At 35.9% G+C, this 24,096-nt stretch overlaps 1 protein-coding gene across 1 annotated transcript in view; it reads right to left on the bottom strand.

The window, feature by feature from the left end:
- The window catches only part of CCDC178 (coiled-coil domain containing 178), a 384,972-nt gene that overhangs the window by 339,057 nt on the left and 21,819 nt on the right, over positions 1-24,096 (bottom strand). Inside the window, exon 4 of the mRNA XM_057698204.1 lies at positions 10,475-10,497. Within this exon, the coding sequence (XP_057554187.1) occupies positions 10,475-10,497 (23 nt within the window). The remainder of the gene's footprint in view (positions 1-10,474; positions 10,498-24,096) is intronic.

Raw genomic sequence — 24,096 nt, 5'->3', positions numbered from 1 at the left:
TTTCTGGCTTACTTTACTCTGTATGACAGTGCATAGGTCAATCCACCTCACTATAAATAATTCAATTTCATTGCTTTTTATGGCTGAGCAATATTCCATTGTATATACGTGCCACATCTTTTTTATCCATTCATCTGTCGATGGACATTTAGGTTGCTTCCATGTCCTGGCTATTGTAAATAGTGCTGCAACAAACATTGGAGTGCATGTATCTTTTTGAATTATGGTTTTCTCTGGGTATATACCCAGTAGTGGGATTGCTGGGCATATGGTAGATCTATTGTTAGTTTTGCGAGGAATCTCCATACTGTTTTCCATAGTGGCTGTGTCAATTTACATTTCCACCAACAGTGCAGGAGGGTTCCCTTTTCTTCACGGCCTCTCTAGCATTTATTGTTCCTAGATTTTTTGATGATGATCATTGTGACTGGTGTAAAGTGATACCTCACTGTAGTTTTGATTTGCATTTCTCTAATAATTAGTGATGTTGAGCATCTTTTCATGTGTTTGTTAGCCATCTATATGTCTTTGGAGAAAGGTCTTCTATTTATGTCTTCCGGCCATTTTTGGATTGGGTTGTTTGTTTTTTTGATATTGAGCTTCATGAGCTGTTTGTATATTTTGGAGATGAATCCTTTGTCACTTCCTTCTTTTCTCCTATTCTGAGGGTTGTCTTTTCATCATATTTATGGTTTCCTTTGCAGTGCAAAAACTTCTAAGTTTCATTTCATCCCATTTGTTTATTTTTGTTTTTATTTTCTTTACTCTAGGAGATGGGTCAAAAAGAATCTTTCTGTCATTTATGACATAAAGTGTTCTGCCTATGCTTTCCTCCTAGATTTTCATAGTGTCAAGCCTTACATTTAGGTCTTTGATACATTTTGAGTTTATTTTTGTGTATGGTGTTAGGAAATTTTCTAATTTCATTCTTTTACAAGTAGTTGTCCAGTTTTCCCAGAACCACTTACTGAAGAGGTTGTCTCTTCTCCATTGTATATTCTTGCCTCCTTGTCAAAGATAAAGTGACAATATGTGTGTGGGTTTATCTCTGGGCTTTCTATCCTGTTCCATTGTACAGATCTGTTTAGATTTTCTACTTCTTCTTGAATCAGCTTTGATAGTTTGTTTCTAAAGAATGTGTTTATTTCATCTTGGCTACCTAACTTGTTCTTCATAGTATTATCAATTGTTCATAGTATTATTTTATAGTCTGTGTTAATTTCTGCAAGATCTATAGTAATGTCCCCAATTTTTTATGATTTTATTAATTCATCCTATTTTGTCACTCTATCTAAAGGTTTGTGAACTTGTCTGATCTTTCAAAGAAACAACTTTTGTTTTCATTGATACTATTTATTGTTTTCTCTTTACTCAGTATTTCAATTATCTGTGCTCTAATCTTTATTATTTCCTTTCTTTTGCTAGCTTTAGCACAATCATTCTTTTCTATTTCTATAAGCTATAGAGTTAGGTGACTGGATTTGGAATCTTCCTTTTAATGTAATCATTTATGGCTATAAATTGCCCTGTGGACACTGCTTTCACTTCATCTTATAAGTTTTGGTACCAATGTTTTCATTTAATTCACCTCAAAGTATTTTCTAATATCTCCTGTGATTACAGATTGACTCATTGGGGTTTTTAGAGCATGCCCTCTAATTTATACACATATCTGAATTTTCCAGGTTTCCTCCTGTTATTAATTTCTATTTTCATTGCATTGGGTCAGAGAAGGTACTTTGTATGAATTTAATCTTTCTCAATTTTTGAAATTTTTAAAATGTGGCTTAATAATGTTCAATCTATCATGAATAATGTTAGGTGTGAATGTGAAAAGAATGTATTTTCTACTGTTGCTGGGTGGAGAGTACTATATAAGTCAGTTAGGCCTAGATGGATTTAGTGCTGTGCAAGTGTAATTACTTATTGATCATTTTAGTTCTTTTATCCATTATTGAAAGCGAGATTACTGAATTCTCAAACTCTAATTATAGAACTGTCTAATTCTTTCACTTCTGTCTATTTACTTCATGCTTTTGAAGCTATGTTTTTAGGTATGTATAGGTTTATCCTTTTTATATCTTCTTGAGGGAGTGACCCTTTTATCAAGAGATCAAGTATTCACTGTCTCTTGAATATGTTTCAACTTAAAAAAGTCTATTTTCTATTATATTAGTATAGCCACTCAAGGTCTCTTTCGGTCACCATTTTCCTAGAATATAATTTTCATCCTTTCACTTTCAACCTACTTGTGTCTTTGAATATTAAGTGAGTCTCATAAGCAATATATAGTTGGAGAATGTATTATTATCCATTCTACCACTCTCTACCTATTGATAGGAGACTTTACCCATTTTCATGAAAAGTACCTACTGATAAGAAAGGACTTACTTCTGCCATTTTGCTATTTGTTTTTTATATTACGTTTATCTTTTTATTCTTTAATTTCTCCATAACTGTCTTCTTTTGTGGTTAGTTGATTGTATTGTTCTAGTTTCCTTCTTATTGGATTTCTGTGATTTTTTGTTTGTTTTATTAGAGGTTTTTTTTAGTGGTTCCTTGGAGATTAGCTGCTACAATTAACACTTTCACTTCAAAAAATTAACTCTGAATTAAAATCAATGCAGGGAGAGAATCAAGATGGCGGAGCAGGAGGATGTGCCCTCACTCCCTCTTGCAAGAGCACTGGAATTACAACTAACTGCTGAACAATCATCCACAGAAAGACACTGGAACTGAACAACAACAAAAAAACACCCCACATCCAGAGACAAAGGAGAAGCCGCAATGCGATGGTAGGAGGGGCGGAATCACATTAAAATCAAATCCCATAAACGCTGGGTGGGTGACTCACAAACTGGAGAACAGTTATACTGCAGAAGTCCACCCACTAAAGTGAGGGTTCTGAGCCCCATGTCAGGCTTCTCAACCTGGAGGTCCAGCAATGGGAGGAGGAATCCCCAGAGAATCAGACTTTGAAAGCCAGTGGGATTTGATTGCAGGACCTCCACAGGACTGGGGGAAACAGAGACTCCACTCTTGGAGGGCACACAAAAAGTGTGCTCACCAGGACCCAGGGGGAAGGAGCAGTGACCCCATAGGGGACAGAACCAGACCCACCTGCTGGTGTTGGAGGGTTGCCTGCAGAGGTGGGGGCAGCTGTGGCACATGAGGAGACAGGGATACTGGCAGCAGGGGTTCTGGGAAGTACTCATTGGCGTGAGCCTTCCCAGAGTCTGCCATTAGACCCACCAAAGAGCCTGTAAACTCCAGTGCTGGTTAGCCTCAGGCCAAACATCAAAGGAGGTGTGAACACACCCCAACCATTGGCAGACAAGCAGGTTAAAGTGTCACTAAGCTCTGCCCACCAAATTGGATTAAGTTTTACCTAGCTCCACACACCCAGCCCAACCCACCATCAGTCCCTCCTATCAGGAGGCATCCACAAGCCTCCTAGAGAGCTTCCTCCACAAGAGGGCAGACAGAAGAGTCAAGCAGTATCAGCAGTATTTCATATTGTGGAACTGAAAACCACAGCCACAGAAAGACAGAGAAAATGAAAAGGCAAAAGACTTTGTACTAGATGAAGGGACAAGATAAAACCCCAGAAAAACAGCTAAATGAAGAGGAGATAGGCACCCTTCCAGAAAAAGAATTCAGAATAATGATGGTGAAGACGATCCAGGACTTTGAAAATAGACTGGATGCAAAGATCAAAAAGTTGCAAGAAAAGTTTACCAAAGACCTAGAAGAATTAAAGAACAAACAAACAGAGATATGCAACACAATAACTGAAATGAAAAATACACTAGAAGCAACCAACAGCAGATTAACTGAGGCAGAAGGGCGAATAAGTGACCTGGAAGACAGAATGGTGATAATCACTGACGTGGGAAAGAATAAAGAGAAAAGAATGAAAAGAAATGAAGACAGCCTAAGAGACCTCTGGGACAAGGTTAAACGCACCAACATTCGCATTATAGGGGTCCCAGAAGGAGAAGAGAGAGAGAAAGGATCCGAGAAAATATTGGAAGAGATTATAGTCAAAAATTTCCCTAACATGGGAAAGGAAATAGGTACCCAAGTCCAGGAAGCGCAGAGAGTCCCAGGCATGATAAACGCAAGGAGAAACACGCCAACACATATAGTAGTCAAACTGACAAAAACTAAAGGCAGAGAAAAGTTACTAAAAGCAAAAAGGGAAAAATGACAAATAACATACAAGGGAACTCCCATAAGGTTAATGGCTGATTTCTCAGGAGAAACTCTGCAAGCCAGAAGGGAGTGGCATGATATATTTAAAATGATGACAGAGAAGAACCTACAACCAAGAATACTCTACTCTCATTCAGATTCGATGGAGAAATCAAAAACTTTACAGACAAGCAACAGCTAAGAGAATTCAGCACCACCAAACCAGCCCTACAACAAATGCTAAAGGAACTTCTCTAAGTGGGAAACATAAGAGAAGAAAAGCACCTACAAAAACATAAAACAATTAAGAAAATGGTAATAGGAACATATATATTGATAATTACCTTGAATGTAAATGGACTAAATGCACCAACCAGAAGACACAGACTAGCTGGACAGATACAAAAACAAGACCCATATATATGCTGTCTACAAGAGACCCACTTCAGACCTTTGGAAACATACAGACTGAAAGTGAGGGGATGGAAAAAAGTTATTCCATGCAAATGGAAATCAAAAGAAAGCTGGAATAGCAATAGTCATATCAGATAAAATAGACTTTCAAATAAAAAATGTTACAAGAGACAAGAAAGAACACTACATAAAGATTGAGGGATAAATCCAAGAAAAGGAGATAACAGTTATAAGTATATATGCACCCAATATAGGAGCACCTGAATACATAAGGCAAATGTTAACAACTATGAAAGAGGAAATCAACAGTAACACAATCACAGTGGGGGACTTTAACACCCCACTTACAGATCATCCACACAGAAATTAATAAGGAAACACAAGTTTCAAATGACACAATAAATCAGCTAGATTTAATAGATATATATAGGACATTACATCCAAAAACAGCAGATTACACATTCTTCTCAAGTGCACATGGAAATTTCTCCAGGATAGGTCACATTTTGGATCACAAATCAAGCCTTGGTAAATTCAAGAAAATTGAAATCATATCCAGCCTCTTTTCTGACCACAAGGCTATAAGATTAGAAATTAATTACAGGAAATAAAATGGTAAAAAATACAAACACATGGAGGCTAAACAATACGCTACTAAATAACCAAGAGATCACTGAAGAAATCAAAGAGGGAATCCAAAAATACCTAGAGACAAATGACAATGAAAACACAACGATCCAAAATCTATGGGATGCAGCAAAGGCAGTTCTAAGAGGGAGGTTTATAGCAATAAAATCGTACCTCAAGAAATAAGAAAAATCCCAAACAAACAATCTAACCTTACACCTAAAGAAACTAGAGAAAGAAGAGCAAACAAAACCCAAAGTTAGTAGACGGGAGAAATCATAAAGATCAGAGCAGAAATAAATGAAATAGAAATAAAGAAAACAATAGCAAAAATCCATAAAACGAAAAGCTGATTCTTTAAGAAGATAAATAAAATTGATTAACCTCTAGCAAGACCCATAAGAAAAAGGTGAGGACTCAAATCAATATAATTAGAAATGAAACAGGAGAAGTTGCAACAGACACTGCAGAAATAAAAAGCACCAAAAGAGAGTACTACAAGCTACTATATGCCAATAAAATGGACAACCTGGAGGAAATGGACAGATTTTAAGAAAGGGTGAAACTTCCAAGACTGAATCAGGAAGAAATAGAAAATATAAACAGACCAATCACAAGTAATGAAATTGAAACTATGATTACAAATGTCCCAAGATACAAAAGGCCAGGACCAGATGGATTCACAGGTGAATTTTATCAAGCATTTAGAGAAGAGCTAACACCCATCCTTCTCAAGCTCTTCCCCAAAATTTCAAAGGAAGGAACACTGCCAAACTCCTTTTATGAGGCCACCATCACTCTGATACCAAAACCAGACAAAGATACTACAAATATAGAAAATAACAGACCAATATAACTGATGAATTTAGATGCAAAACTCCTCAACAAAATACTAGCCAACAGAATCCAACAACGCATTAAAAGGCTCATACACCATGATCAACTGGGGTTTATCCCTGGAATGCAAGGATTCTTCAATATACACAAATAAATCAATGTGATACACCATATTAACATATTGAAGGATAAAAACCACGATCAGCTCAATAGATGCAGAAAAAGCTTTTGACAAAATTCAAAACCCATTTATAATAAAAACTCTCCAGAAGGTGGGCATAGCGGCAACCTATCTCAACATAATAAAGACTATATATGACAAACCCACAGCAAACATCGCTCTCAATGGTGAAAAACTGAAATCATTCCCTCTAAGATCAGGAACAGGACAAGGATGTCCACTCTCACCACTATTATTCAACGTAGTTTTGAAAGTCCTTGCCACAGCAATCAGAGAAGAAAAGGAAATAAAAAGAATCCAAATTGGAAAAGAAGAAGTAAAACTGTCATGGTTCGCAGGTGACATGATACTATATATAGAAAATCCTAAGATGCCACCAGAAAACTACTTGAGCTCATCAATGAATTTGGTAAAGTTGCAGGATACAAAATTAATACACAGAAATCTCTTGCATTTCTATACACTAACAATGAAAGATCAGAAAGAGAAATTAAGGAAACAATCTCATTCACCATTGCAACAGAAAGAATAAAATACCTAGGAATAAACCTAACCAAGGAGGTGAAAGACCTGTACTCAGAAAACTATAAGACACTAATGAAAGAAATCAAAGATGACACAGATGGAGGGACATACCATGTTCTTGGATTGGAAGAATCAAAATTGTGAAAATAACTATACTACCCAAAGCAATTTACAGATTCAATGCAATCCTGATCAACTAACCAATAGCATTTTTCACAGAACTAGAACAAGAAATTTTACAATTTGTATGGAAATGCAAAAGACCCCAAATAGCCAAAGGAATCTTGAGAAGGAAAGATGGAGTTGGTGGAATCAGGCTTCCTGACTTCAGGCTATACTACAAGGCTACAGCGATCAAGACAGTATGGTACTGGCCCCAAAACAGAAATATAGATCAATGGAACAGGATAGAAAGCCCAGAGATAAACTACGGCCAACTAATTTATGACAAAGTAGGCAAGGATGTACAACGGAGGAAAGGTAGCCTCTTCAACAAGTGGTGCTCGGAAAATTGGTCAGCTACATGTAAAAGAATGAAATTAGAACACTCTTTAACACTATACACAAACATAAACTCCAAATGGATTAAAGACCTAAATGTACGGCCAGACACTATAGAACTCCTAGAGGAAAACATAGGAAGAACACACTTCGACATAAATAACAGCAGGATCTTTTTTGATCCACCCCCTAGAATAATGGAAATAAAAACAAAAATAAAGAAGTGGGACCTAATGAAACTTCAAAGCTTCTGCACAGCAAAGGAAACTATAAGCAAGATGAAAAGACAACCCTCAGAATGGGAGAAAATATTTGCAAACGAATCAACAGACAAAGGACTAATCTCCAAAATATATAAACAGTTCATGCAGCTCAATATCAAAAAAACAAACAACCCAATCCAAAAATGGGCAGAGGACCTAAATGGGCATTTCTCCAAAGAAGACATACAGTTGGCCAAGAGGCACATGAAAAGATGCTCAACATCATTAATTATTAGAGAAATGCAAATCAAAATGACAATGAGGTATCACCTCACACCGGTTAGAATGGGCATCATCAGAAAATCGACAAACAGTAAATGCTGGAGAGGGTGTGGAGAAAAGGGAATGCTCTTACACTGTTGGTGGGAATGTAAATTGATACAGCCACTATGGAGAACAGTACGGAGGTTCCTTGCAAAACTAACAATAGAACTACCATATGACTCAGCAATCCCCCTGCTGGGCATACACCCAGAGAACACCATAATTCAAAAAGACACATGCACTCCAATGTTCATTGCAGCACTATTTACAATAGCCAGGACATGGAAGCAACTTAAATGTCCATCAACAGATGAATGGATAAAAAAGATGTGGCACATATATACAATGGAATATTACTCAGCTGTAAAAAGCAATGAAACTGGGACATTTGTAGAGACATGGATGGACCTAGAGACTGTCATACAGAGTGAAGTGAGTCAGAAAGAGAAAAACAAATATCGTATATTAACACATATATGTGGAATATAGAAAAATGGTACAAATCAACCCATTTGCAGGGCAGAAATAGAGACACAGATGTAGAGAACAAACATATGGACACCAAGTGGGGAAAGCGGGGAGGGTTGGGGGGAATGAATTGGCAGATTCAGATACCAAATAATACATTCTAAATATATGCAGTTTATTGTATGTTAACTGTATCTCAATAAAAGTTCTTAAAAAATAAAATCAATGCAGTTTCAATAGTATTAAAAATTCTGTTCCTTTACAGCTCTGCTTCTTCCCTTTATGTTGTCATTTTCACATATTCAACATTTATGCATCGTGTACCCATTTATACAGGTTTATAATTATTGTTTCACCTATTTATTTTTAATTAGATAGAAAAACAGATACATAGTAAAAATGCAATTATACTGACTTTTGTATTTATCTTTATAACTACCTTTATTGTTGTTATTTCTTCATACAACTGCAAGTTACTGTCTAGTGTCCTTTCATTTCTTCCTGAAGGGACTACCTATAGGATTTCTGACAGAACAGGTCTGATAATGTGTGGAACCCCTCAGTTTTTGTTTATATGGGAATATATTAATTTCATCAATTAATTATCAATTAACTGAATAATCTCAATTGACCTATATTCAAGTTCAGTGATTCTCTTTTCTACCTGCTCAATTCTGTTGATGAACTTCTCTAATTTTTCATTTCAGTTATTTTACTTTTTAGCTCCAGAAAGTCTATTTGATTCTTTCCTATAATTTCTATTTCTTCATTGATATTTTATATTTGTTGAGACATTAGTCTCCTGGTTTTGTGGGGGGGGGGGGTTTGTCCATAGTTTACTTTATCTCTTTGAAGATATTTAAGACAGTTGACAAATTCTTTGTCCAATAAGCACAATGTGTAGGCTTCCTCAGGGCCAGTTTCCTTCATTTCTTTTTTCCCCTCATTAAATGGGGCAAATTTTGTTTTATTTTTTTCCTACCTCATAATTTTTGTAAAAGCCTAGCAATTTTGAGTATTTTAATGTGATATGGATATAAAATTACTCTCCCTCTATTGGGTTTATTTTTGCTGTTTTTTGTGGGTTGTTTTTGTTTGCTTAGTGATTCTTCTAAACACTTATTGTAATATCTGTATTCTTTTTCATTTGTGGCCACTGAAGTAAACATTTCATTAGCTTACTGGTGAACCTGAGTTTTGTCCATGTTACCTTAAATAGCCGGGGCCCCCCAAAAAAATAAAAGGAAAAATGAAAACTATATGCTCCCAATCTTAGCAGACTGGCTCTGAGTTGGAGTACTGCTTTAATGCTTATCCAGGCTGTTTACAACTCTGCCTCTACCTTCAGTTCTTGCCAGTGCAGATTCTAAAGGCTAGCCGGAGGTAAAGGATTAAGTCTTCTTGGTCTTTCCTGAGCATGCGTCCAACATTGTTCATATGTGTGCACTTTTTAATTCTCCAGTATATATGAGAACACTGAAAAACCCTATTCCCCCACGTTTCTCTTTTCCCAAATTCTTCATTCCCAGGCATTTTGATATTTTTAATGCTTGTCCTGACTTATCCACAGCCTCAGACATTGGTGGCAAGTATATGACTTTAAATACTTTCAGCAAACACTGCCTGGAAGTGGCTCCAGCTCTGTGATTGCTCTAAGTCAAGAAAAACAAAGACAATCCTTTGTGCTGGTCCTTCAGGGAGTCATCAGACTTATCAAAACACTGAACCATGATTCTTTGAGAATAAGGTCCATATTGTTCCCTCTCACACTAGCAATGTGCACCACAAGTTCAGGCTATTTGCTTCATGGCCACCACTGATCTGAGGGCTGGCAGATGGCAAGTGAGCAATTTAAAATGTCACAGTCCTTCCTTCATGCAATGCAGTTAACTCTTTCTTCATTACTTTTCCCCTTGTTGTTTTAAGTTTTGGACTAGATTCCGGATTTCTGCAGAAGTTGATTCTCACCAATTTTTGCCAACTTTGTAGCTGTTTTTGTGGTAGGAAAGAGCCCTGGAAATTCCTATTCTGTCATTTTCAGTGACATTCTAATTCTTATATTTTTGAAAATAAATTTTAATATCTAATATAAAAATTTTGCTTTCAATTTTCCTTTTCTTTTGAAATAAACTCATCTACAGCAGATTAATCATCAACATTTGAACATAAAAAGTATAAAAGAAGCACAAAACATTCTTACCATTCTTCCAAAGATGTTTCAAACTGTCAAAATAAAGGATCTCAATAAGAATCAAATTTTTAACATTTCAAAAACAATAGTAAATTTAATTCACACTTAAACTCACTGACAAAGTTATAAATACTCTACTTCACATTCCCCATTATATTTTTGTCAAATTATACTCTGCTCTTTCCAAAACGGGTATATACTAATCCTAGCTAGTTGTTTTATTATTACTCCCACCTAAATGTTCTAACCTTTCATCTGTTTCTAAATTTTACCTTTACATCAAGGGTCAGTTCAAATGTCATTACTCCTAAAAGACTTTACGCACAATCAGAAGTGAATGATATCCACTGAATTTTCATATATTATCAAAAAGTGGAAAACACATGTGAGTTCACAAATATTTAGTTTTTCAGAGTAATATCCCTCTTCTGGACTATAAACTCCTTGGTAGGAGTCATGTTCTACAGATATACACTAACACTACCTTTGGCTATGAGGGGCACAAATGAACAAAAACACAAGGAATATAGTCAGTATGTCATGGGTTTCATAGATAATCTCCAATTCAAGAATTTAAATTGGACATACATGATTACTTCTCAATTTCCACATCATACCAAAATTTCGGAGGAAAAATATATAGGTATGTCAATAAAATCACTGGAACGTATATTTGAAAGGAATCCCCAGAAATAATCAGATGAGACTGATAGTAAAAACAGAGCAAAGAGAAGAATAAACACAGAAAAGACAAGTGGAGACCATTTCAGGGGAGGTGAAAGGTTTCTATGTGGAACTCATGAGAAATTCCCAGTATGTGAGAATAAGCAGGTGATAGAGTAAATAGTTGAAGGGCCGCATGTGATGAAATGGGCCAGTCCAGTCTTACTGCTTTCTATCCCAAGAATCCAGGATACATGGTTGAGAAGTTGCCTTCTAGTCATTGCCATGAGAAGAATTCTCTAACCACACTGGAGATCTGCCTACGAAGAAAAGGCTAAGAATAAAAGTTATGATTCTAGAGAGAAACAAAACAGGGCCTACATAACTAGCAGAATCTTACACAGACACAAAGAGGTGAGTGAGGAAAAACAAAAGTAGATTTATCAATGAGTGAAAAGATTCTAAGGGGCTACAAATTCAAAAGTCAGCTTATTAAAGCAAAAGAAAAGACCCACAACCTTCTTGCCTAAGCATATTACCTCCTATTTATAAAGAGCCTGTGTAAAAATTTTAACATACTGGATAAAAGCCCTCGATGTAAGCAGACCCAGATAGCTTCCAAAAAGCAAACAAATAATAACCACAATAAAAAACAACAAAAACTTATGCTAGCAACCAGTAATCAGTCTGGTCCATTATTTATAGACACAAAGAAAAAAAGAGTATCCCAAATATTTGAGGAAAGATTATAGCATGAAAAATAGGAATATTTATACTGAATAGGCATATATATATATTTTCTCCACAATATTAAAAATAGAAAAATGAAATTTAGCATGTCATTTATCCAAATATAAAAGACTAAAATAAGCAGTAATTTCATTACCCATATATATGAGAGTTTAGTTTATTACAAAATTTACATTTCAAATTAAAATGGAGATGGAAAAGTCAATGAATAATATTAGGATAATCTGAATAATTAAGAATAAAGTATCATATCTGCCTCATGCAATAAAAAAATAAACTTCAGATGATTGAAGAAACAATGTAAAAAAAAGGTATTAGAAATAATTAAAAATCTTAATCTTGGAGAGAAAAAGATGGCGGCGAAGTAGAGGGACATGGAATGCATCCCTCTCCACAGATGCATTGGGAATGCACCGAAGGATGCAATAATTCCCACAGAGAACCAGCTGAACACGAGCAGACGGCCTTGGACACCAGAAAGGACCACAAGGAGCCTGACATAACCGGTAGGGAGGCATCTACGACGGCTCAAAGAGGGTGAAGCGGCAGAGCTGTGGCAGACGGGAGGGAGTGAGAAACATACAGAGGGTCCGCACCACAGCTCAGCATTACCGGACCGAGACGTTGATTCACAGCTGAACAGAGGGTCCGGGAGTGGGAGCGTGGGAATCGGAGAGCTGGTTCAGGGTGAGAAACATTGTTGCCAGTAAGGTGACGGACTGAGAGGACAGGAGGGAAGAGGTCAGCGGCAAGGAGTGCCCGCCCCTGAGAGCTGCCCGGCCATGATGGCGGCTGGATGCTGCGGGCTCACTGGCGGTGGGGAGGAGCTGTGGGCATAGCCTCTCTCTCTCTTTCGGTGCCTCTGCAACAGGCAGTGGAGAGACACCCTGTGGGCCACCTAAGGCACTCAGGGATAACAAGTACCCTCAGGCCCTCGGGCGGGGCTAGATTAAAACCCCTTGGAACGCAGGCAGCAGGGAGGCTGCCTAGAGAAAAAAAAAAAACAAAACTCGAGAGAGGCCCAACCCTGAGACTTTCTGTTTACACCTGAGCCACCAGCATCCCTCTGCAACAGGCACCTCCAAGCCCGACTGAAACAACAGTGCGCCACTGCTCACTCACTCCCAGGGGAAGGAGCCACTATTGTACCCTCTCGCTCCCCACACACCGACGCTTACAGACAAACAATAAAGGAAACTCTGCTGGTGACAGAATAATGCAAAAAAACCCAAGGCGAGTAGAAGGATACTTAAGGCTGAGACTCTAAGGAAACAGAAATATTAGTATCGATCCTATTAAACTGGTCCATTCTGGGATAAGTTCTGGATTTTTTTTTTCTCTCTTTTTTTTTTTCCTTTATTAATTGCGATCTTAGTCCTAAGGGACCTACAAGTTTTATAACATAACTTTTTTAATGATATTTTTTATTCTTTTTTTTCTCATTTGCCTTTTTATATACTTCTATATCTAGCTAAGTTTTTGGTAGTACGGACAATTTATCTCTCATAGTTTCCTTTCATCCCTATCTTTTATACATTTCTATTCCTTTCTTTTTATTTGCATATTTCCAATCACACTACGCTCTTCTGTTCCCCTTTCTTCCACCCATTTTTAGTTTATTTTATCTTAACATACTTATAAGCAACACTATCGATCTGCTCAGACTCCTTGCTCTATTCTCCAGATGATGCACCACCTTGGTATTTAATATCAGGTTTTTGTCTGTATCTTAGTTCTTAGTACAACTGTCTAATTTCATTCTGAGAATCTCCATTCTGTCTGGTGGTACTCTAGCTCTTTTCTATATTTGATCCTAGCTTACAAAATCTCCCTGGATTAGTGTTTGTATGTGTAAGGTGTTATTTATTTGTTTGTTTGCTTTTGCTTTTGTCTCTGATTTGTTCTGTTTCAGTTGTCAATTTCTGTTGGGTTTCTCTTTGAATATCTGATAGAACACTGGGGTTCTGTCAGGTCTTTCCAGAGCCTTATGTCCTAATGGATTCAGTAATTGTGTGTCTTATACATGTATCTGTTTCCTAGACTTTCTATTTGTTTAATCCAATACTTGGACATTAGTCTCAGGCTTGGACAGTCTTCTATATACACCTCTATTGCCAGGACAAGCAACCCCAAAAGTCTGGACAACCATGAGGAAACAAAGAAACACCATGCAGGCAAAGGAGCAGGAAAAAAACCCACAAGACCAAATAAATGAGGAGGAAATAGGAAAAATGCCTGAAAAAGAATTCAGAATAATGATAGTAAAAGTGATACAAAATCTCGTTAACAAACTAGAGAAAGTACAAGAAACAGTTCATAAAAACTCAGAAAAACAAAGAGCAATGGATAACAAAATAACGGAAATTAAAAATACTCTAGATGCTATAACCAGCAGAATGACTGAGGCAGAAGAACGAATAACTGAGTTGGAAGATAGAATGGGGGAAATAACTGCCACAGAGCAGGAAAAAGAAAAAAGAATAAAAAGAATAGAAGACAGTCTCAGAGACCTCAGTGATAACATTAAGCATACCAACATTCAAATTATAGGCATCCCAGAAGAAGAAGAAAAAAAGAAATGGTCTGAGAAAATATTTGAAGAGGTTCTAGTGGAAAACTTCCCCAACATGGGAAAGGAAATAATTCACCAAGTCCAAGAAGCACAGAGAGTCCCATACAGAATAAACCCAAGGAGAAATATACCAAGACACATATTAATCAAACTAATGACAATTGAACACAAAGAAAAATATTAAAAGCAGCAAGAGAAAAGCAACAAACAACATATAAGGGAAAACCCATCAGGATAACAGCTGACCTTTCTACAGAAACTCTGCAGGCCAGAAGGGAATGCCAGGATATCCTGAAAGTCCTGAAAGAGAGAAACCTACAGTCAAGAATACTCCACCCAGCAAGAATCGCATTCAGATTTGAAGGAGAAATCCAAAGCTTTCCAGACAAGCAAAAGTTAAGAGAATTCAGCACCACCAAACCAGGCTTACAACAAGTGCTAAAGGAACTTCTCTAAGTAGGAAACACAAGAAAAGGAAAACACCTACAAATACAAACCCAAAACAATTCAGAAAATGGTAATTGGAACACACATCTCAATAATCACCTTAAATGGAAATGGATTAAATGCTCCAACCAAAAGACACAGACTGGCTGAATGGATACAAAAACAAGACCCTTCTATATGCTGCCTACAAGAAACCCACTTCAGACCAAGGGATACATACAGACTGAAAGTAAAGGGATGGAAAAAGATATTCCATGCAAATGGAAGTCAAAAGAGAGCTGGAGTAGCAATACTCATATCAGACAAATTAGTATTTAAAGTAAAGACTATTAAAAGAGACAAGGAAGGACACCACATAACAATCAAGGGATCCATTCAAGAAGAACATATCACAATGGTAAATATCTATGCCCCCAATATAGGAGCACCTCAATACATAAGGCAAATGCTAACAGCTATAAAAGGGGACATCGACAGTAACACAATAATAGTGGGAGACTTGAACATCCCACTTACATCAATGGACAGATCATCCAAACAAAAAATAAATAAAGATACACAAGCTTTAAATGACACATTAGACCATCTCGACTTAACTGATATTTATAGGACATTCCATCCAAAAATGAGAGAATACACCTTCTTCTCAACTGCACACGGGACATTTTCCAGGATAGATCACATCTTGAGTCACAAATCAAACCTCAGCAAATTCAAGAAAATTGAAATCACATCAAGCATCTTCTCAGACCACAATGCCATGAGACTAGATATCAATTACAGGAAAAAAACTGCAAAAAATACAAACACATGGAGGCTAAACAATTCACTCTTAAACAACCAAGAAATCACTAAGGAAATCAAAGAGGAAATCAAAAATATCTAGAAACAAATGACAATGAAAACACAACAACCCAAAACCTATGGGATGCAGCAAAAGCAGTTCTAAGAGGGAAGTTTATAGCAATACAGTCCTACCTTAAGAAACAAGAAAATTATTGAATAAACAACCTAACCTTACACCTAAAAAATTAGAAAAAGAAGAACAAAGAAACCCCAAAGTGAGCAGAAGGAAAGAAATCATAAAGATCAGAGCAGAAATAAATGAAAAAGAAAGGAAGGAAGCCATAGCAAAAATAAATAAAACTAAAAGCTGGTTCTTTGAGAAGATTAACAAAATTGATAAACCATTAGCCAGACTCATCAAGAAAAAAAGGGAGAAGATGCAAATCAACATAATTAGAAATGAAAAAGGAGAAGTCACAACGGACACCTCAGAAATACAAAACATCATGAGAGACTACTACAAGCAACTATATGCCAATCAATTGGATAACCTGGAAGAAATGGATAAATTCTTAGAAAAATACAATCTTCCAAGACTGAGCCAGGAAGAAATAGAAACCATGAACAGATCAATCACAAGTACAGAAATTGAGGCAGTGATTAAAAATCTCCCAACACACAAAAGCCCAGGACCAGATGGGTTCACGGGCGAATTCTATCAAACATTTCGAGAAGAGTTAACACCTATCCTTCTCACACTCTTCCAAAATATTGCAGAAGGCGGAACACTCCCAAACTCATTCTACAAGGCCACCATCACCCTGATACCAAAACCAGGCAAAGATGTCACAAAAAAAGAAAACTACAGACCAATATCACTGATGAATATAGATGCAAAAATCCTCAACAAAATTCTAGCTAACAGACTCCAACAGCACATTAAAAAAATCATACACCATGATCAAGTGGGGTTTATCCCTGGGATGCAAGGATTCTTCAATATATGCAAATTAATCAATGTGATACATCATATCAACAAATTGAAGGATAGAAACCATATGATCATCTCAATAGATGCAGAAAAAGCTTTTGACAGAGTTCATCATCCATTTATGATAAAAGCTCTCCAGAAAATGGGCATAGAAGGAAATTACCTCAACATAATAAAAGCCATATATGAGAAACCAAAAGCCAACATTGTTCTCAGTGGGGAAAAACTGAAAGAATTCCCTCTAAGAACAGGAACAAGACAAGGGTGTCCACTCTCACCACTATTATTCAACATAGTTTTGGAAGTTTTAGCCACAGAAATCAGAGAAGAAAAAGAAATCAAAGGAATCCAAATTGGAAAAGAAGAAGTAAAATTGTCACTCTTTGCAGATGACATGATATTATATATAGAAAACCCTACAGACTCTACCAGAAAACTGCTAGCACTAATTGATGAGTTTAGTAAAGTAGCAGGATACAAAATTAATGCACAGAAATCTCTGGCATTCCTATACACTAACAACAGAAGAGCAGAAAGAGAAATTAAGGAAACTCTCCTATTTGCCACTGCAATAAAAAGAATAAAATACCTAGGAATAAACCTGCCTAAGGAGGCAAAAGATCTGTATGCAGAAAACTTTAAGACACTGACGGAAGAAGTCAAAGATGACACAAACAGATGGAGGGACATACCATGTTCCTGGATTGGAAGAATCAACATCGTGAAAATGACTGTACTACCCAAAGCAATTTACAGATTCAATGCAATCCCGATCAAATTACCAATGGCATTTTTCACAGAACTAGAGCAAGAAATCTTACGATTTGTATGGAAATGCAAAAGACCCCGAATAGCCAAAGCAATCTTGAGAAAGAAAAATGGAGTTGGTGGAATCAGGCTTCCTGACTTCAAACTATACTACAAGGCCATAGTGATCAAGACAGTATGGTACTGGCACAAAAATAGAAAGGAAGACCAATGGAATAGAATAGAGAACTCAGAAGTAAGCCCAAACACATATGGGCACCTTATCTTTGACAAAGGAGGCAAGAATATACAATGGAAAAAAGACAGCCTCTTCAAGAAGTGGTGCTGGCAAAATTGGACAGCAACATGTAAAAGAATGAAATTAGAACACTTCCTAACACCATACATAAAAATAAACTCCAAATGGATTCAAGACCTACATGTAAGGCCAGACACCATAAAACTCCTAGAGGAAAACATAGGCAGAACACTCTATGACATACATCAAAGCAAGATCCTTTTGGACCCACCTCCTAGAATCATGGAAATAAAATCAAGAATAAACAAATGGGACCTCATGAAACTTAAAAGCTTTTGCACAGCAAAAGAAACCATAAACAAGACTAGAAGGCAACCCTCAGAATGGGAAAATATAGTTGCCTATGAAACAACGGACAAAGGATTAATCTCCAAAATATACAAGCAGCTCATGAAGCTTAATACCAAAAAAGCAAATAACCCAATCCACAAATGGGCAGAAGACCTAAATAGACATTTCTCCAAAGAAGACATACAGATGGCCAACAAGCACATGAAAAGATGCTCAACATCACTCATCATCAGAGAAATGCAAGTCAAAGCCACAATGAGGTATCACCTCACACCGATCAGAATGGCCATCATCACAAAATCTGGAAACAACAAATGTTGGAGAGGGTGTGGAGAAAACGGAACTCTCCTGCACTGTTGGTGGGAACATAAGTTGGTACAACCACTATGGAAAACAATTTGGAGGTTCCTTAAAAAACTACAAATAGAACTACCATATGATCCAGTAATCCCACTCCTGGGCATATACCCAGAGAAAACCATAATCCCAAAAGAAACATGTACCATAATGTTTATTGCAGCACTATTTACAATAGCCAGGACATGGAAGCAACCAAATTGCCCATCAACAAATGAATGGATAAACAAGATGCAGCATATATATACAATGGAATATTACTCAGCTATAAAATGGGATGAGATGGAGCTATATGCAATGAGGTGGATAGATCTAGAGTCTGTCATACAGAGTGAAGTAAGTCAGAAAGAGAAAGACAAGTATTGTATGCTAACTCATATATACGGAATCTAAAAATGGTACTGATGAACTCAGGGACAAGAACAAGGACGCAGATGCAGAGAATGGACTGGAGAACTCGAGCTTTGCGGGGGGTGAGGGGTGAAGGGTAAGCTGAGACGAAGCGAGAGAGTAGCACAGACATATATATAGTACCAACTGTAAAATAGATAGCCAGTGGGAAGTTGTTGTATAACAAAGTGAGTCCAACTCGAGGATGGAAGATGCCTTAGAGGACTGGGACGGGGAGGGTGGGGGGGATTCGAGGGAGGGTGGGGGGGGAGTTGAGGGAGGGAGGGTCAATGGGGATATGTGTATAAAAACAGATGATTTAACTTGGTGTACCCCCAAAAAATAATAAATAAAAAAAATCTTAATCTTAATATGAAGAAGAATTTTTAAAACATTACAAAAATCCCAGAATTTGTCAGCTAACAGATTGGTCTACATACAAATGTCTCTATGAAAAAGCTACCATAAATAAGTTAAAAGAATAGTACAAGCAGAAAAACATTTTACAACTAACACGAAAGATAAGAGATATCTATCAATATTTCTATAAATATGTAAGAAATAACAACACAAGAAAAAAATTGGGAAAACTACATGAACAGCAATTAACAGAAAATTAATGCAAATGGGCAGAAAGGATAAGATGTTCTACTTATATGTGACAACTGATCTATCCATATATTTATCTACATCTATAGATACAGTTATATACTCATAGATATACATTAATGAATACTATATACACAAATATGTTACCAAACCAATATTTTAGCATGAAATTTTTATCAATTTGCCCATCTTCCCCACTATCTCCTAATCAGTTCTCTCTTCTAAACAGATTTTGGTATTTGCTATACTGCTAGAATCTTCTTGGGTCGATAGCACAAGAGACTCAATGGAATCTTAAAAAAAGCCCTGAAGAGACTAAATTCACCTGCATAATAAAAAATTGGTGAATGCAATTGTTTGAAATCCCAATGGGTGTTTGCATGTAACATAACAAGCCTGTTCTAAAATTTATATGTACCAAGAATAGTCAAAGAAGTTTAAAAAAGGAAAAAAAAAGAGGGAACTACCATACCAAGATTCAAAACATATTATAAAGCATGTAAATTAAAGAAATGAGGTATTACAATAGAGAGGTAAAATTAACCAGTGAAATAAGAAAGCCAGAAATAAATATACTCATATATGAAAATTTGATATATGATTGATGTGATATAGCTGATTTCTAAGAAATGACTGGATTTTGCAATAAAATTGATGTTGATAAAAATGATTTTCCATATTTTTATAAATGAAAGTAGCTACCTATTGCATTCTCTCACACACAAAATAAATTCACATTGTTAAACAATTAAATTTCAAGTAAAAAAACTTCAGAACTTTAGAATAAAGGAAAAATTTTGTATGATCCTATAGTGAAAAAATTTCTTAAAGAAGTTCCAAAACACTTAAAACAAAAGGAAATTGATAAATTTAAGTACATTAAAATTAAGAACTTTTTTTACTAAAAGATATAAAGTAAAAAGACAAGTCAAATGAGAGGATATGTTTAAAACATACACAACAAAATAAAGATAATCATTTATTCATACAAGGCAACAAGAAAATACAAATAAACCAGAAAGAAAACAGCAAATGACAAACAGGCAAAGAAGAGAATGAACATTTGATGAGTATATTAATAGATGCTAAACTAATTAATTATCAGGAAAAATATTATCTCTTGGTTTTGTAAACTCAAGAGTCCTACATAGTGCAGATACCTGCAATCAAGCTAATTTATGTGATACTAGTTCTTAGAAGCCATTCAAAGCTAAAGTATCACAAGAAAGGAAATTAAAGAGACATTTTATTGTACTGTGACATAACTGCCCCCAAATTTTAAAGTGAATAATGCTCAAGTGAATGAGTAACGCTTAATTAATATTCTGTTTGATCCTTTTTATAGCACAATAGAAAATATAGCACAATGTATTTTATAATGGTAAAAACATGCTACCTAAGTTTTTAGAAATGGAATTATATTTGGAGAAATATTTTAAGATAATACATTAAAACCTTACCCTCGTAACATTTTTGTAGAGGTAAGTGATAAAGGAAAATTATTTTAATTGGTTTCTGATCTGAGGGAGAATGCAAAATTTCAGGTACCTAGTAATCAAGTAATCAGGATACTTAAACGGTTCACACGGGGAAGGCCTACAATACTAGAGGAAAATTTGGGTATTCCATTTATAGCTTCCTAACTGAAATACTTAGACAAGTCTTAGAAATCTCCCAAAGTCACTTTAAGTTATTTTTAATAAAATTTGTTATTGTTAAGCTTAGAATTTTGGTCATTATCATAAATATTTGAGATATTTAGAAACATTGATTACTATTTATAATATAATCAATTTTATCCAACTAACCACAAAATCCTACGAATTTCCTATTTCTGTCTCCTTCAAAGAGCAAAGAGAAACGGGGCGGGGGGGCTAAAAATGTCAAACTGGACATACTTTAAATATGTATATTAAAAATCATCACATTATGGGTGAAATAAAATACTTATAGCTCTAAACCACATTGCCCACAAACTCCTGCTTGATACATGTAACATTCTAATTGACCCTGATTTTTTAACTCCATATTTTTATTGGACATTATCACCAAATATTTTGAATATTCAAATACTATTTAAGTTTTTGAGACAAAGAAAGTATTCATAAAACCTCCTATTTTCTACTCTAAAAATAAGAAAAAATTAACTTCATGTTGGGAATCTACCTTTTACTGTAAAATATTTGTAGATGTGAGTACTATTACTGAATACCATTTCCAACAACAGTTACCTGCTCACATCTAGAAAAAATACTCATACCTTTGAATTCACAGTCAATAGGGGGTTTCCTATAACCATCCTACTCAAAAGTCCAAATCATCTTGAAAGCATAGGCAATATTTATCAAACAACATGCCAGTTTTTCTTTTAAGAACAAGTACATCCTTCCCATGCATTTAAATACATGTGCAAAACTTGACATAATTAAAAAAAAAATTCCTGAATCCATCCATTCAGAAGTATTTAATGCCTATAATGTGCCAGGTTCTAGTAGGTACTGTGGTTAATGGTGAATTATAAATAGACTCTAACTTCCAAGATCTTACAATTACATAGGAGAGAGAGAGAGAGAGAAACAACTAAAATACAATGTGCTAACCTGGTCAGTAAAATGTCATATGAGATTCAAGGGTAGACAGCTATCCAAAGCTTTGGAAGTCAAAGATAGTTTGTGGGAAGAAGTGTGGGTTAAACAGAGATAAGAGAAGATGCATGTGTTAAGGTCCAGGGTTAAGAGAGTTAATCAAAGCTAAAACAGAGTATATGAAGCTTAAGAGTAAATATTATTTTATAAAGCACTTTTATATCATGCTAAGGAATATGAAATAACCATTGTGACATGAGAAAATCAGAGGAAGGTTTTAGGCAGAATACTGGCAATAATACATTTAGAAAGAGAAGGCCTATGGCCTGTTTTATGGAGGAAGGATGGGAGGAGAAAATGACTAAAGCAGAGTTACCAGTGAAAGGGCTCCTATAGTAACATAGGCAAAAATGAGAGAAGCCTGAATGAAGATTCTACAGTAGGGACGGGAAGAATTATCTGTATTTGAGACACATTCCAGATGTGGAATCAAAACAAATTAGTAATTGTATATAAAGGGTGAGGAAAAGTGAACATTCAATATAATTAATCAACTTTCTGGCTTAGGTTACTGGGTGAATAGTGAATAATGTTCCTTTAATTGCCCCTGGGAACACAGAAGAAAGACAAAACTAGTTGAATTTTGTATGTTTTGAATTTGAGGTGCTTCAAAGATGTACATAAAAAGATGTTCAGTAGCCATTGAGTATATGGGTCTTATAAAAAAAGTGAAATCTGAGCTGGAACTCTTAATTTCGTATAAGCATACAGTACATAAATGACATCAATTCAAATTGTATCACCCAAAGGAGGAGTAAAATGAGAAGAGGACATGGCCAGGGAGCACCAGTATTTCTAACATGGCCAGAGGAAAAATGGTTTTCCATGAAGACTGGAAGGAACAGCTACCAAAGTAGGAATAAAGCCTGTTGAAAGTCAAGTTAGTAGAAGACAAAAAAAAAAAAAAAAAAAAAAGAAATGAGATTTTTCCAGAAGGCAAAAGTGATTAACAAGTTTCATTTTCAACACTACACAGAACAGAATTTTCCATTTTACTCACTCACTTTAATTTGTGGTGTATACACACACATGCCTGTACATTTCAGTGTCATGTTCAACAACGCATAAGCTACTGCTGCATAATAAACTACTCTTAAACTTAGTGGCTAAAACAATCCCCATTTTATTTGCTCATAATTTTGTGAGTCGCCAATGTAAGATGGGCTCCGCTGTGTGGTTTTTTGGGTCACTAATGTGACCTCAAGCTAATGCAGTCCTCTGGCAGTTTGACTAGGATAGATAGTTCAAGACAGCCTCACTCACAAGTCTGATGGGTTGTGACTGCTGTAGGTTGGGCCTGTCTCTCTACTTGGTCATTCATGCTCAAGGAGGCTAGATTAGGTTCCTTTACCTGGGGAACTTATGGCAGCAAGAGAGTGAAAGCAGAAGCTTCAAAGCCTCTTGAGACTTTGCTTAGAAATTGTATGACATTTCTTCTGACACATTTGTTGTTCAAAATAAGTCACAAGTCCAGTCTGTGTTTAAAGGTTGAGAGAATAGACTGTCTGTTAATGGAAAGAGGTGTAAAGGAGGAGTGTAGCCATTTTTAACCCACCATTATCTTACCTTTGACTTCAAGGCTATACATGTCACCTATATGTAAAATGTATCAAAAATTTAAATACAAGTGCTAAAATCATAAAACTCATAGAAGAAAACATAAAGATCTTCATGACCTGAGATTTAGCAATGAATCCTTAGATATGACAACAAAAGCATGAGCAACAACAAAAGAATAAGCTTAACTTCATCAAAATTAAAAGCTTTTGGACATCAAGGAACATGATCAAGAACGTGAAAGACAACTTACATAACTGGAGAAAATGTTTACAAATCATATATTTGATTAGGGTCTAGTATCAAAAGTACATAAAGAACTCTCACAACTCAAGAATAAAAATAACTGAGCTATGAAAAAAGGTTGGGTCACTCCTCAGTAAGTTAAACATACAACTCAGTAATGTACCCCGAGGTATATACCCGAAAGAATAGAAAACAGGTGCTCAAACAAATCCTTGTACATGAAAGTTCATTTCAGTCATATTCACAATAGACAAAAGGTAG

Source organism: Hippopotamus amphibius, chromosome 11, assembly GCF_030028045.1.
Source record: "Hippopotamus amphibius kiboko isolate mHipAmp2 chromosome 11, mHipAmp2.hap2, whole genome shotgun sequence".
NCBI classification, from domain to species: domain Eukaryota; kingdom Metazoa; phylum Chordata; class Mammalia; order Artiodactyla; family Hippopotamidae; genus Hippopotamus; species Hippopotamus amphibius.
This window is presented reverse-complemented; position numbering and strand designations above follow the sequence as displayed.